At 40.3% G+C, this 16,847-nt stretch overlaps 1 protein-coding gene across 9 annotated transcripts in view; it reads right to left on the bottom strand.

Annotated features, from left to right (window-relative positions):
- pbx3b (pre-B-cell leukemia homeobox 3b) overlaps window positions 1-12,357 on the bottom strand; it is a 60,870-nt gene extending 48,513 nt beyond the window's left edge. For 3 of the 9 annotated variants that reach the window (XM_031300671.2, XM_031300678.2, XM_031300673.2), the window contains exons 1-2: window positions 10,852-12,357; window positions 10,140-10,219 (exon numbers count right to left, since the gene is read on the bottom strand). In XM_031300671.2, coding sequence (XP_031156531.1) covers window positions 10,140-10,219; window positions 10,852-11,099 — 328 coding nt within the window. In that variant the 5' untranslated portion in view covers window positions 11,100-12,357. The remainder of the gene's footprint in view (window positions 1-10,139; window positions 10,220-10,851) is intronic. The other 6 variants (XM_031300672.2, XM_031300674.2, XM_031300676.2 and 3 more) reach the window with 4 other exon arrangements.
- Window positions 12,358-16,847: the final 4,490 nt, after the last annotated feature.

Here is a 16,847-nt window from a genome sequence, read left to right as displayed (position 1 = left end):
AATAGTGTGTTGGTAAACTGAATGTGTTCATTATTTAACACCCAATACAGCAGGTGACACTACATTGTTAGCACACTTAAAAATATACATTTTCATTTACACCTCCATGACCACACACACACACACACACACACACACACACACACACACTACCCTATATGCACCTAAAATAAAATGTCCCACTAGCCAGTAAACAGGCTATGACAAGATATAGTATACATTTATATGTACCCCTACTTATTTTGTTCTACTTTTCTACCTAACGTCAAAATAAACAACACACTGGATTCCAAGCATGTTAAACCTCGCTGCAATCTTGTGATTCTCTGAGCTGACATGCAATATTGAGTAAGTTAATGAAATCCTCTCAAAGACAGGAACTCTATTTTTACACCATGATAATTAAAGTACGACACAGTTATAATTTACATCCCTCGCTTAATTGCATGGGAAAAGTAAAATGGGAGAGGTCTGAGAGGAGATTAAATGTGTGTGTATGTGTGTGTATATGTGTGTGTGTGTGTGTGTGTGTGTGTGTGTGTGTGTATATACGTGCGTGCAAAATTGTGTGTGTGTGTGCGTATATGTGCGTGCGCCCGCCCTCTTCACTCAAGAAGAGTGAACGTTAAAAGAGCTTCCTGTGCATCTAAACAACGGGGTTGTATCTTTTAGCATCATGGAACGTATCAGAGATTAGGTAATGAAATATGCACCGTCCTATTTTTCTGCTACCAGGCCCTTTGACAAATCGAGTACAATCCAAAATCTCCATAAATCACTATTAAAGACAAGTATATCATCACCAGCGCATATATCTTCCCTCAGCCTGACCTGTAGACTAATGAGAAAAGGCCCAGACTATCTTGTCTGATTAATTAATTCAAAATGTCGGCTGTTATTCAAATGTGAGGCCGGTGTTATTTGAATAACACTTGACAGCGACGCCTGAAGAAATAATTTCTGGTTTGCGAGGCTGCTGCGGCATTACTGATGATGGCTCATGGAAATGTTAGAAGCCGAGGAGGATTTTTTTCCCTCTTCGCCATTCCTCTCGCTTTCCCTCCCTCACCTTCTCAGTCATGATAGCTCCAAGAAGTATTTCATTACTTCAACCAAACCCCCACCACCACCACCACTTCTTCACAATTATGGCTCTTACTGCTTTTTTCCACTGTCTGTCCTTTCTCTGTGTTTGTATTCCCTCCCACAGCCAGCCCAGATCTACAGGGCAGCGCTTTGGCTCTGCAAGAGACATGCTGGCAAAGAGGAAGGTCATGGTTTTTACAACTGCAGCTCCCCAATGCTGACAGCCCGCGCTGCCAAAGTGACACACTCTGTTTGGCTTTCCCACGTTCATAGAGCTCCACAGCACTTTGTCTTTATCACAGAGCATGCCACACACACACACACACACACACACACACACACACACACACAACACACACAAACATCTAATCAGCCTCAGAGCTGCATTTCCTGTCAAGGTACAACAAAATGATCACACGTACAGACATCATCACAAAATATTGCAACAGACAGAAGTGGAAATTGTGGAAAAATCCTACTTGGTGGTGCTTTTTTATCTTTTTGCTAAACCCAGTGGATTGGGGAGGGGGGGGTAGGGAAAAAAGGCACTGGAGAAAGAAAACCGTGAACGTACGTGCTAGGGCCTAGGGGCAGTGCACACCCCTCTATCGCTTCCCTCATCAAGCATGGATTCTAATCAGGGCTGGGGAGATATAAGACGCTCAGTCATTAAATAAATTAACTCTGCCACTCCATGCTCTCCTTCAGCACCCCACGAGAGGCCCGCCGTGCTCTGCATACATACAGAGGCTCCGAGCATCACGCACACCTCACCTTCACGCCACAGCCTAGCAGGCCTGCCATCACGCACGCACACACACACACACACACACACACACACACACACACACACACACAGGTTAAGAACTAATCTTGAATATTTAGAGAAGGAGAGAAACCACACCTCCTGTCTCTCAACAACTGATGTTTACAATCACATGGAAAGCTTTTTACATAATTGCATTAAAAGACCAAAAACCTCTGGGACATTTCCTGCAAAGAATGCAGGTATGTCCCAGAATTTTGCAGAGACAAATCGAAGCGTGGCACGAGTAAAACATAATCTCTGAAGACCAATGCTGATTCACAGGGTCGGTGAGACAGCGTAGACGTGCGTTTTTTTGTTTTCTTTTTCTTTCTCGGATCCGTGCAGTGTGCTGCCATTCATCAAGAAAGGAAGCAAGTGCAGTGACGAACAGTAAGAGAGCTCAGTGTCGGCTCGGATCACTGACACAAACAATCAAAGCTGACACAGTCTCCGTATAGCACCTGCCACTCCGGCAACACAAATAGATCAATATGAGGGGAACTCATTCCCGCTTTAAAAGTCATATCCTTGCACCCACATCATCTTCCAGATGTAAAAAAAATAAATAAATTAAAAAAAAGTGCACGCTTAATACATATCAATCACTCACACGGAGGAAATGCTTATTTGAGGAGCCAACGTGAGGCAAATACGCCGTGTCAGCACAACGTCCGTTGTCAAAACTTGCCATTTGAATTTTCAACCGCATTGTGCGTTAGACAAATGTCCTTCGAAAAATCCCTCACATTGCAATTTATATCATTTTAATGCACGCTTTAATTCTCCATTACTACGAGAGGAAGTACCTGGGAGGGTGGAAACACATTAGGAGAATGTAAGAAATGAACAGAAGGGTCCGGGGATGTCACTAGCAGACACAATTAAATATTCATGTGTCTCCTCCTAGGACACAACAGATACAGATCATTATCACGGCAACAGCACACCACCATTTTGTTCACACGTTTTGGCTCTGAATCAATGTGTGTGCATAAGATTCCATATGAAAAGAAGACACCGTCAGATATCAACTCAACGGTATTAAAATTAGAACTGCTTCTTTTTGGGTACAAATTATCACTTCAAATGATCCTTCGTGAGTTATGAAAACTGTATCTGCAATTATCTGTGTGATATCCAGGCTATTCATTATTACAATTGAAAGTGTGAGTAACAGAATAACATACAGGTATGTGTCTCTGTAAGCCACGTGCCATGGGACAATACACCGGCTCCCAATGTTGTGAGAATCCTTCCAAAATTCATTACAAGCGCTCGGCCCTTTCCTGTCTCCTGCTTGAGACAAAAAAAAAGCAAGAGAAGAATAGCAGTAATGTACTCTGGATGACCTCCACATTCTAAAGAGAGGAGAAACCTTTTTCTTTTTTTCTTTTCCATCAAAGAGGAGCAAAAAGGAGGGACAGCATTCCCCTGCTCGGCGTCATTAATCATAGCTTTCTGGGAGCAAGCGCATATTAATTTCTGTCATCCCAAACATCATTTGGTATTGTTATGCCACGGCTTAGTCCTCATTCACCAGCAGACGCCGGCCGTTCCTCCTGGTTTGAGGGAAGACAGGGCCTGTGTGGCTGTGTTTCAGAGCAAGAGGCCTTTATCCCTGGGGCTCTGACACCAATTAAGCCATTTCACCGAGAGACGAAAACAGGGCCCGCCGTTTCACTGTAACATGAGCCAGCATCTAGCTGCTGGCCCCTCGCCATCTTTCCATTACTTCAGACACAAAAATTGAACTTGAAGGACTTAAGAAAATAAAAAAGATGTTTGCAAATCATACTTTACTCACAAAAGTCACAAAAGGGAGGAATGTTCAGGTGTTTTGAACTGGCGCAGCAGCCCAGCTTTCCTGTCATTAGCTCCGGTAACATTATTTAAAATGATTCAAAAGACATTTAAATTCACAAATACAGTGTGATAGCATTTTGCCACAACTTATAAGAAAAATGCTCAGTGTGCAGTTCCCTTCATATCCTTCTTTTCCCCCTAGTTGCCTTTTGGCAGGCAGCAGAGTGGAGCTTGTCTTAGGGCTAAAGCAGAATAATGCAAGGTTTGTTATGAATTAAATATTAGAAGTCTTAACACAGCAGCCAATAAGAATTATTTGCCTTATTAAAGCAGCAGAAGACGCTGATTAAAATTTCATTGCATTGCAGTCTTTTTCCCATTTCTGCCTTCAATATATCATTGTAATGTATGAAACATGTGGAACAATGGCATATGGAACAATGGGAAGAGGGGCTTCATTTTTAAGCTCGCAAATGGGGAAGAAAAGATGCCTTTTTTCTGCTTTTTGGAAAACAATCTTGTGTAAAGAAACGAAAGGTGACAACAATGTATCATTGTGTTTTTTGTCAAGTAACAAGCTGCACACGGCTGCAGTGTCAAAATGTTACACATGAGGTTTAAAATGTGTACATTTACAGACTTCTGCCTCTGATTCCTTCATCACTTCATCTACAGAAATGCATCACCTGTAGGAGCAACAGTTCCACACACACACACACACACCAAAACAGTCTAAAATACAAGCATTTAACTGGCTACAAATAAACTAAGCAACAGTATATCTGACAAAAAGATTAAATACAGGAAAGGTTGCTCGTGCAATAGCGAACATCTAGACAAAAGCAGGATTGTTTTCAGCGTTCTTGCACTCACAAATGATAGGTCATTTAGTTGTCCACGTGTAATGTGTACAGAGCAAATGAACATCACGGTGTCTACTGTCCCATGAGGAAAACTCTTCCCTGAAACACTAGAGCTAATGAAATAGGGACCTATAAATAGCAGAGTCATTACTGAGAGAGGACTTGCTTTGCACCAGTCTTTCACTCTAACCCTTTTTACACTAATAACCGGCTCCATGGCATCACATAGACTCGGCCATCAGGTGACACAGTAATGAACATCATGACACTGGAGACACTGGAGACTCAGGGAAAAGTTCACGTTATTTATTAGCTGTAAATAAAATACAGGTTGAAGCTTAAAGCTGGATTACTTGCACCATTAACTTATCAAACAAAAATACATAATTTGTTTCTCATAATCAAAAAAAGTTAATTTTATCTTTTGCAACTGCGTGTTTCTTTACAGGATGATGGCTTTTTATTTTTCTTTCTGGAGCCAAAAATTACTAAGGAAGCACTATTTATATATATATATATATATATATATATATATATATAAATCTGACTCGGAAGACGAAAAGTGAAAATATTAAAATAATTAAAATATGTGTTGTGGCTATTAACTTTATTTAGAGCAATCAAAAATTCCAATTTGCAAACTTCTTAAAAAATAACATTTGTTTTAACTTTGTCTGGCAGGTCAAAGGTCTTTTAATGTTTTCAATGCAGCCGCAGTGATAGATGAGAAAAAAATGAACTCACTAACTGGTGCCGACAAGACAACAAGTTGCATCGTTCACGTTTAATCTATTCCTACAGGGGGGGTCAGAGTTTGAACTAGCTTCTCTCTGTCTGCTTCAGGTTTATATTTCTACATTCAGCGACAGATAGATGCCTCACAAAGCAAAAAAAGGGCCATGCAAAGAGTCTCCAACAGCCACGCTCCTATTGCTGTAAACTCATTTCAATCAATCCTTCCTTTTTGCATCCCAAGCAGCCTCTGCTGGCTGCCACCGCCTGAAGATAACTATTTCACCACCTCTGTCATGCCTAATTAACAACTCAGATGTACAATTCAGAAAATTTCGCAATTAACCTACTAAAATATTGTTGGAGGATGCTAATTGTTATGCCAGTTGCCATAAAGACTCATTTGCATAACGTATGTGCAAAAAACAATTATGAGCTGTTGATCGCGCAAGGAGCCCGCAGAAAACGCTCGGAGCGATAGAGTGGGAGCGAGGGAGACGTTTGCAAGATGGGTGCTCGTGTGTGCAGATGGAGGGACAGCACTGAATCATCGTACAAAAAAAACAAAAAAAAAAACACATATGAGGAGCCGTGCGTGCAGACGCCAGGCAACACCGGTGCAGAGGCATCTATCTCCACAGCACACACGCGTTTACCCTTCCAAATGAAACTGATGTGGATACTCTTGTTTTCTTTTCTCTTTTTTTTCTCCCAATTTTGCTCTTTGTCTGGCTTTCCTTCTTTTCATCTTTGCTGATGGGGAAATGGAGGGTATTTGGGAGTTACTTAGATAATAGCCACATCTTCCCCGGTCCCCCTCGTGCTTTAGAGGAGGAAGCACTAGTGGCCCTGCCATTGAGCCAGTCAGGAACCCAGCTGTGTGCGAGCCATTCGGCACAACACTATCTAGTCACTGCAGCCGCATCACTGGGGCTCTCTGAGACAAAAAGCAGCCAAAGTCAATTGTCTCTCTTGCTGAATAGCTTTCTGTTCCCTGTCATGCATTTACTGGAGCTTTTTCAGCACCGAGGAAACCCACAAGGTAGAAAAAATACACTCAAATAGAATCTATTTTTTATGTTCCCTGGCTTGTAAGAGGGATATTTTTTTTCAGCTGTAGCTGCTATAATAATTAATTCATAATAACAATAATAATAATAATCATTTTAAAAATTGGAATAGATAATAACAGCCCAATTGGAATGAGAGGGGTCGTTAACTTTGTCAGGGAACATTGGAATTAATGTTTCCTGTAGATTTGAGAAATGCTTACCTCCTAAGTCCTAACCCTATTTACTCCAGGTAATGCTTTTAGTCGGCCTTGCATGTGGTTAATTACAGACTCATCCTGAACTGTATTTAATTAACGCAGTCTTTCGGAGCAGAGCATATAACATGCAATGCGGACAAACCGACAGACACACACGAAAGCACGTTTAGCGCTTCTCGGAAGCCAAATCAAACGTGTGCGACCAAAAACGCCGACATTGGCTCAGACTGTGAGTGTAGTCCCTTCCTAATCCACTGCTTTAAACACTGGATCGGAGCATTTATCAGCCTGAATCTGCCACACACACTCTCTCTCTCTCTGTGTCTCTCTCTCTCTCTCTCTGTGTCTCTCTCTCTCTCTCTCTCGGTCTCTCTCTCTCTCTCTCTCTCTCTCTCTCTCTCCACTACCTCTACAGTCCCTGTGTTTCTGAACCTGATGTGTCAAAGGTCAGGAAAACAACAAGTCAATACGCAAGAAGCGCCACGCAGCTGAGAGAGCTGTGGAGAGGGCTAAGCCTCTCTGTGGCACTCCGTGATTTAGCCTGTAATAGTTTTCTGTAATCTCTTTCTATTGATTAAACCTCACATCAAAGAGGAGTCCTGCAACAGAACCTCTCTTTTTCCTGGTCAGAAATACCATATGGAGGTAATCTTTCACCTTTGTTATTTTTGCCGCTCCCGCTGCTGCTGCTGCTGCTGCTGCTGCTGCTGGGAGCCTCTCTTCCAAGCATAAGAGCAAGACAAGGCAGTAGCCAGCAGGATAGAAACAAACCCCAGCACAGAAGAATAACTGCAAAACTCATCTGAAATCGCAGGCAAATTTCCACTCAATGCATTCACTGTCTTGTCACTGCAGCCTGCAGGGGGAAAAAGGTACATGAATGTATCCTTTGTCCCGAAACACGAGAATAAAACATTTGAATAGCCATACTTTATGCATGTTCCAAAATGAAAAAACATCACATACCGAAGGACAAAGAGCTCCACTTGCTAACTGAATTTCACATTTAGCTTTATCTAAATGCAAAACCAAGAGAATTTTTTTTTTGGGGGGGGGGGAACCCTCCTGCTAAAAACACTCAATTTAGTGACAGGCAAATGACTTCATGCTGCCACTTAATCTCATTTCTTGCCTAATGCTCTCTAATTAGCATATCAAAGTGAATTAATACTTCTAGGGCATTAGCAATGCAGAAATATGTTGCAGCTCCACAATAACAAGTTAGAAGAGTGCCCGAAACTTCCAAACACCCTTAAAAAAAAAAAAAAAAAACGCTTATCAATAAAGCAACTTGCTATTGCTTGACTTCACCTCCACAAGAAAATCAAGAGCGTTCTCACCCCTTTCATTTTGTCTGACCACTGATCGCACAATAATAATAGTTTAAACATAAACACGACAAAGCTTTGAAGCTGAACCCTGAACTCGCTATTCATCTGCACACTGAGACAATACGTCTGGATAACATGATACATGCTCGCAGTAATTACCCCGATGATTCTTGGGCCGCTTTGAAATGTATTATTAAATGTCACGTCCGGACAACGGTGGATCCCATGGCTAAAAGGCATCAGCGGCCCCTGTGCCATGTGAACGGAGATGAAAGGGCCAAGGAAGCCCCTGTGAACGATGCTACAGGAGCCAGTGAAAGGCTCACTGTGTGCTGGGGAAACAGGCCGGTCAGCAAGGCCACCAGACCAGCTGAGCTCTGTCAATGGCTAAGAGGGGGAGGCTGTGACTCTAAACCACAGGTTAACCATGCACACACAGACACACACAGACACAGACACACACACACACACACACACACACACACACACATACACACACACACACACACACACACACACACACACACGCTTGTTCTCCCTCTCCTCCTCTGTCTCATCTCTTTCTCACACACACTCATTCGCGGGCACATACACTCGCTCACACGCATACACGTACGTATATTTATTTAACATTTTTGTCATTTTCATGCTACTTTGAGTGGCTTATTTAAACTCGCAGAGCTTAGTTCACAGCAGAAACATTCAAACCGCAGCCGTGATACAAGTTTCGACAAACAAACTGGTAAAACATCTAGTTAACTTGCAGAGTAATTGGAGCAGGGTTTTTTTTAGTATGACTTAAGTTTAAAAAAAAATAAAATGAATAAAAAAACACTTCTCTATTATTTCCCTTCGTTCTACAGATGCAGCCATGCTTCTGCACTGGAAAACACTTTCACATCAAATCAATGGTCGCATACAAAATAAAAGCTGCTGTGATGTGCGATCTGCAGCCTCTGGCTTTTCTCGCTCTGTCTCTTTCATTGTCTAAACTCAACAGGGGCACACAAACACACAGACACAGACACAGACACACACACACACACACACACACACACACACAGCTGTGTGGACCCTCTGCCTGCCCCTGTGGACGCCACCTGTGTTAAGGAAGTTCATAAACTTTTATGATCTCTCCCAAGCCAATTTCCTCATAAACAGCACAAAGGTCACAAATCTGACAAGGCTTTAGGTTGGCTAAATTACACCAAACCCAACAGCATTGTTTTCTTTGTATGCTCCAATTTTCTTTGACTGAGAAATACACATTGTACATTGTACTAAAATACAAAGTGACGCAAATAATTTTGAATATTTGAAGCATATGTTCAACAGCACACAGGACACTAACATAAATATAAGACATAATAAACATGGTCTGTAAAAAACTCTTATCTCTAAAAATCAATTGTGTCTTCCTTTAAGAATTTAAAGGGATGCAGATTTATCATATGTCCAATACACATTGGGGATAGTGTAGAAACAGTAATCTGTCTGTACAAAAGGTGACTTTCAAAAAAAAAATACTATAGCAAAGTTTGAGCTTTGAGAAAACTTATAAGACAATATAACATTTGCTATAATTTCAGCTGCCTCGTATATAAGTGTCCACGTAGAAATGTGCAGATTTATTGCTTATTAAAAGCAACTGCAACATTTTTTTTTCCAAACTGTATTATATTTTCAATAATTTTCTCTCAAGCCGATTCTACAATTTGCATTTAACGAGGTTGAACTGCACACATGTGTAGGACAGGAGTCTGCATGCAACTGCAACGCAATTATTGATTGAGCGTGTGGTTGCATTTGTTTGTTGGAACCGTGGCAATTGTTGTCAGGTTATAAAGCATGAATGCATTGTGATCTCAGCTATGTGGAGCATATGCTACGGGATTTCCCCATCCTGCTCGGTGCTAGGGTAAAAAGGGGGTGAAAGCTGGAGCACACTTTCTGTTCAAATCCAAGCAGCCAGTGCTGGAAAAAGATACTCCTGCCAGAAACAGTGAAAAAAAAATATATGGACCTCTACTATGACAACATGACTGTTTTTGTGTGACATATTTAAAAGAAAAAGAAAAAAAAAGTGATTGATTAATTTGGGCAGAGGTCCCCTGTAACCTGGATGCAGGCTGCCATCGGATCACTGGGAGGTAAGAATTTCTGGGTGCTATGTTGTATTGAGGCTGCACTCTTATTTTATTCTCTGAGTTCATATTCAAACATTGTTTTGGACACAAAGATCTTACCTGTCTTTTCTTTGATTTCACAGAGAACGCTGAAGAGTGCTGGTTTCATTCTGTGACAGTTCAGTCCATGTTTCCTGTTTCAGTATAAGACAAGATAAAATACTGAAATAAATTCACTGATGAATCACATGTTAGATATTAACAAGTAAATGGATTATTTAGGATGTTCAATTGAATTGCCACTATGACATGCCTTGCAATGTTCCAACCCCACACACAAGTGTCTTTAAAAGTTATCATTTGCTACTATAAAGTCAAAAACGAACAAAATAAAAGTAGCTCTTGAATGAGTAAGACTATTCTCTAGAATATAATGCTCCATTGTATATATAATATCCATGACAGGTAATTTATATAATGAGCCTGCTGACATTTATTTCAATTTTTGTTTTGTTTTTTTTTCATTTCTGCAGATATATGACTATAGGACATGTGTGCACACAAACTTTTTGAACAGCTCTCTCAGGTTCACCTTGGCACACAGGCAGTTTAAATAAAACGCTGTTCCCACAGTGACAACTTTCCTTTATGTGTTAAATCATTGAGAGGCAGTAAATAGCCTACACCTCAGTGTATGATTATCATTAAAGCCACTCCAGCCTATTGTTATGCATGGGGGAGTTAAGTTAAGCGGCCACATCTTAATGATGCATTCAGCGTTCTTTTCTTATTCTTTTGGGGCGAAGTTAATAAAACATATAAATCAACCAACTTTGCTTGCGCCTCGTCCAGACTTTGATCAGTTATGGTCATTATTTGATGGAGAATGTCACCAATGTCTTGTTTTCTTCCGTCTCCGTCTGTCCCATCGTGTCCATGTGGAGGCGGCAGTGCCATGCCTCCCTGTACCGAGTGGCCAGCCAGACTGACACCGCCGATCGACTGCATGATCCGGGCTTGATCGTCCATAGTAGCCGCTAAAGAGTCTGTGCACTGAGCCACACAAATTGAAAAACTCATATACGAAATCGGTTATAGCATGTGCCGCAGACAAGAGGGATGCACGGCTGTGATTCTTCAGCGACACAGAGCACACACGTTTAAAAAAAAAAGAAGCTATAGCAGTGTTGTAAATGTTTTAGCGTAAATCTTATGTCCAAGTTCTCGCTGTCCTCTCGCTTTTTTTACGCGCGGTCCAAAGTGCCAAAACGCGTGACTGTGTTTGTAGAAAAATGCATAAATCTTGCTTCTTCTTCTTAACACTTCTTTGTCAAAATTGACGGTCCAACGTATCCCGCACGGATCCTCATGCCAATCTGTCTTTTCTCTGGGATTTGACGGGTGGTGTAGACAGAAACGCTCCTTGGTGATCTCTCATTTATTAGCGCTCTTCATGGGATTCCCGGCGCATTCCTTCTCCAAAATGTCCAAATCGTCCGAGTGAAGCACCGGCAACAAAAAATATCCAATGTGGAAGCGTGTAAACAAATAAAAAAAAAAATCTTGCAGGTGTTGCCAACTATAAATGTGCAGAAATGGTTCCCGCGACAACTGACAGTATTTTTTTTAAAAAAAGAAAGAAAAAATAAATAAATACACAATCTGCGGCGTAAGGTGTCCAAATGTGACTATAAAAAAATATGAAATGTACAAAAAAAAAGTTGGGAGATTTCTGTATTTTAAAAAAAAAAAAAAAAAAAAAAAATCTAACCACGAGAAGAAATTAATTAGGACACAGCGCTGTATATAAAGGCGATGCGCAAAAAATATCTTGCCCCTGCTGAAATTTATGAGCTCCAGCCTCTGCCTGTGTGTGTTTTATGTTGTTTGATGGCAGCGGTAGTGAGCGATTGACAGTGTGCCAATGCCACTCACTCAGTGCAGACGTGTCAGAGCAAGGAACAGGGGTAGAAAAAAAAAAAGAAAAGAAAAAAAAATACAAAATACGAAATGAAAATGCACGCTCCGCCCTGCAGAGGAGGGGTCTATATTCTTGTCACTTCTCGCCTGAACACCGAAAAACAAAATGTTAAGAGCTAGTACTTAGGATGGTGATTATATTGATGAAAGCACGGCAGAGTCCCCTCTCTCTTTCTTGCAGCAGCGGCAGCTGGGTATCCTCGTTTCCTCACGCGTGCACGTGCAGCTATGTGCATATTCTCTACCAATAATAAAGATTTAGGCCTGCAACAACACAGGCAAATGCATAATGAGAGTTTTTATACAGTTTGATGTAGAACTGCATAGTCCCCTGTAAGCCTTGGTTCAAGCCAGGCGAGCAGTAGACATGTTTATATTATTGGAAAGTAAAGCGCCTCGACCAATCGCAGGCGAGAATGACGAAGACTGACGAGCCGTGTGTCCTATTACTGGCAGATGCATGATGCTGAGAGCCCCACCCACTCCATCCCTCCATCTTCACACTGCTCGCACAAAAGGATGGGAACTTCTGATTGGTCGTTGCCACGAGTGACATCCATTGCACAAGCAGGCGGCGCTGCTCTGTGCTCCTCCGCAGTTGCTATGGCAGCAGACAAGTTGTTGAGCTGGATGCAAGGCAGCAAATATAGTACTGTGCATCTCTACAATGAGCATCTAGATGGTGGATTTTATAAAGATAAAGAAAACAATAGGGCTTTGTCTTTATTTTAGGGGTATTTTTATGCATGCATAAAGGGTGTTTAGTTATAAACTGGTTGGATTTTCCTACACTGGAGTTTTATAGATTGAGAGCATTTTTTTCAAGGGAGGGCTTATGCAATACACAGTCTTGAAGCTTGATGATGGTCATAAAGTCAAAAACATAATAGACTTTAAAGGTAATTCTGCAGCGTCATGTACAGTAAGCTCACATGTGATATGATATCTTACAGCAGCTAAAATAACCTTTTTTTCTCCCAAAACTAGGCATCAGGGAATCAATAAATGTGTTAAACTGCCTAAAATTCTACTTAAAGAAACGTGCAGTGGTCAGCATTATCCCTGGAATATGTAGCCGATAATTGTCTGTAAGACTTATCCAGTTTTTAATTTGAGTCTTATTTTTAAATTTGCACAGTGACGGGCCAAACGGAAGTCCATGACGAACTTCATGGACTTCATGGGGGGGGGGGGAGAGTAACTTCAGTGTTTCTGCAGTCACCGATGGCAGAGAGCACTTTCTGTCAAAATTCAAAAATTAAAAAAATCTTGTCAGTAGTTGTTGGTAGTCTTGTCGGTAGTTTTATGTAGCCTGTTGAGTACTGTTTTTTTTTTTTTTTAACACACAAGGGTGTAATGTTTTCACTTTTAAAGGCACTATGTAGCATTTTTAGCTTACAGATTTTATTAATATACCGTCAACAAACTGAGAGGCCACTGGGCATCACTGGCCGTCTGTAACTGTCTCTGTGCTGTATTTTTGCAATGGCTGCCTATGGGTCAGATTAGGCTTGGAATCTGCTTGACTGCTTTACAGCAAAAAGAAAGAACATGTTTTTGGTACAAAATAGAGATCAACACAAATGATGCATAATCAAATCCATAGGATCGTGAAATTAGTCAAAAATATTTCAAATAAATACTGTATGTTTATCCTCCTCAACTAAATGAAGAAAAAAGAAAACACACTTGCAGGGTGCCACTGAGATTAAGTGTAAGCATGCAGAGCATCATCTTTATGACAGAAAACGACTGGTTTAATGGACAATTCTCACATGTCAGGTCATATTTCTTTAATTATTCCAAGCTATACAGTGTTTTGAGAGGGAGGTTACACTTTATAGTATACATGAGACTTTAACTCACTTTTCTCAGTAAAGAACAGACATGGTCCTCAATTGTAAGAAATGTGGTTGCTAATGGAATACAATTTTCATCTAATTATATCAAGTGTACTCATTATATCAAGTGTACTCATTGCTAACATCTTAGTTCTTAAGAATGCAGAGTTAAGTGTAGTCATTATAATACTGTCCTGGTGCTCCTCTGAAACACAGTATGTTCTTCTTGGTCAGTACAAAGTATAGATAGATCATGGACCACCTGAAGAGGATTTAGCTTCATGAGTCAGAACTGAGTGACTGGATTAATCTTAAGAAAAGGAAGCAACTTTTATTAAAACTGAGATACGGTGAGTCATTACTTAAAATAACTGTTCAGCTCTATTACTAGAAAAGGAAGAGAACAGCTCCCTGTTGTTTGTCTTTTTCTCAATTTGCAGTCCAGGAACTAGATGGGGATGAGTCAGAGATGTCTACAAAATAAATGAGGAATAACATCAGAATCAGAATCAGAATCAGAATCAGGTGTAACCTTGGTGGTTGGTGCGTACATAAACAAACACACATATTGGACATTAATATGAAATTAACAATAAATACTGAAACAAAATATACAAAACAGCAATTTACCATAAGAAGTAAGAAAACAAAAAAAAGGGAGTAAAGAGATCCATGTTTAAATTTTTTTTTTTTTAATAGTCAGTAGCAAGCTAATAAACTATAAAGAACTAAATAACTATTCAATTCAATGAATAATTTGTCATATAAGGATATGCAATGATGATTGTTATGTATTTTGTCCAATGTCAAGTCTCTAGTTGGTCATTTTGACTAGGGGTGGGGGTGGGGGCGGGGGGGTTAAGAGTCAAACATACAGTAATTGTAGAACATTTAATTTGATCTAGGATAGAATCAAAATAAATTAAAATATATACATTTTTTTTAAATGTAAATCTCTGCATCAGTAGGATTAAGTTGGTCAAATTGCCATCAAAAGGCAACTTGAGGACATGACTGACGTTGAACTACCTTAAAGTTTACATGATTGCATGTGTTCAATATTAAAGTTGGAAATCTTAAACAAGAACACCCATTGTCTTTAGCAGTCTGTGTGGTTCTGCTCATTCTTTTGACCTTGTAGTATCAGAGCGACACACTCTCGAGTTTAGTGAACGGGAGTCCCAGGACTACTGCATTTATCATTGAAATACTGAGCTGTCAAGTCACACTACATACCTGTCAAGAGGGGCTCAAAGGTACAGCTCCGGCTCCTCTCCTCTGTTGCAGTGCATGATTCTTCATTGCATTGCATCGCAGGCCTATTCACCGTTGTTTTCAGCCATATGTCAACATAATTCATTTCCGTATGTGACAGCCTACAATAAGACACCGTGGCGCTGCAAGTTCACAAAACCATGTTTACATAAGCAAGAGGTTGTGCTATCCACTATTTTCTGTACATTTCATTTCTAAAATCATATTGTTGTGAAAAATAAATAATCATACAAAATGTCCTGAAAAGGCTGCAGGTCAGTTTCTCTGAATAGAAACAAACATGCACTGTACATTAGGTTACATAAAATTACAATATTTTTGTAAATGAGCTAAGCGAGGTATAGGAATTAGCCCCTACTAGTGTAGAGACAACACTTTGTCATCATGCTTCTCATTGTGACATCTGAAAAGACCCACAGGTGCTGTAGAAAGTGACTGTGTTGTCATATTTCATTTAGGCATCCTTCTGCAAAGCTGTAATTGCCTAATTAGCTTGTTAATTAGGAGATTAGCATTTACTGATAGAGTGGCTTGATCTGTTGTGATGAGAGTAATACAGATTAAGTGAGAAGTTATGGGTGCATGATTTCACAATTTCGCTGTCCACAAAGGGGTCACAAATCATTCAAAGATTTGTGGAATCGCTGCGTGTTTTACATCTGAAGATGATGTTCATCTTTTCTCTGAGCTCCCACGTACCAGAATTGGTGTTGGAGATGTTGAAATATCGTTGGAGCCCGGGGATGGCAGCCTGTCACGCGGCAGCAAGATACCTCCTGGTTTGAGTGTCGCCTGTATGATCCCCTGTTGCTCGAGGAGATTGGAGGAAATGACCGAGCAGACGGTGCCAGAGACATTACTCACCCAATTATGAACAGTCCTTCATTTGGTTTGGATACTTTATTCTTATTTATTTCCTGGTATTTGTCGCTGGTGTGCTGGCACTTTGTCTTCATTACAGTTGCACACGTGAAAGCAGGGGAAGCATGACTATTTGTTAACTGTGCTTCTTGGTTTCGTGTAGTAAACTAATATCCAAGGAATGGAGCATTTAACAATTCTGATGTATGTTTCAGAGCTGATATTCAAAGTATCAGTTGTTCATATGAAGTAAGTAAAAATATGATGTTGTGTATTTCAGACAGCGGTGGAAGAAGTATCCAGATCAGTAGCATTACCACAGAGTACAAACAAAGTCCTGCATCCAGCAGGAGTATCATGAGCAAAATGTACCTTAAGCAGGGGAGTAAATATAGACAGTGAGCTATTATTATTATATTATTATTATAGTCAGTAGCAATCTAATAAACTATCAAAAACAATTAATATGTATGTTAATGTTGTCCAATGTCAAGTCTCTATTTGGTCATGTGACGAGACGATATACACTAGCTAGTTTAGGCGCAAAATCTGTCAAGACGAGACGAGAAGCTGAGCACATCTGCAAGCCAAGCGAGCAGTCACGCCTTTCCAACATAAAAGCGGCAGTAAGTAGCGTGCACTGGTGCCCGTAATAATAGCATGCACTGAGGCCCGTCGTAATTACGCAAGGAGCTGACTTTTAATACATTATATACTGTTGTGTAGTTAATCTTCAGCAATATGTTATATTCCATGTGCTGATCATATGTTTTGTAAGTAAAATGTTAATGTCAAATAAATTTAATGGAGTAAACGTATAAAACAGCACAAAATATAGTACAAGTATTTTAAACATTGTACTAGATTGTTT

Source organism: Sander lucioperca, chromosome 2, assembly GCF_008315115.2.
Source record: "Sander lucioperca isolate FBNREF2018 chromosome 2, SLUC_FBN_1.2, whole genome shotgun sequence".
Taxonomy (NCBI): domain Eukaryota; kingdom Metazoa; phylum Chordata; class Actinopteri; order Perciformes; family Percidae; genus Sander; species Sander lucioperca.
Note: the sequence above shows the minus strand (reverse complement) of the source record. Positions and strands in the feature narration are given on the sequence as shown.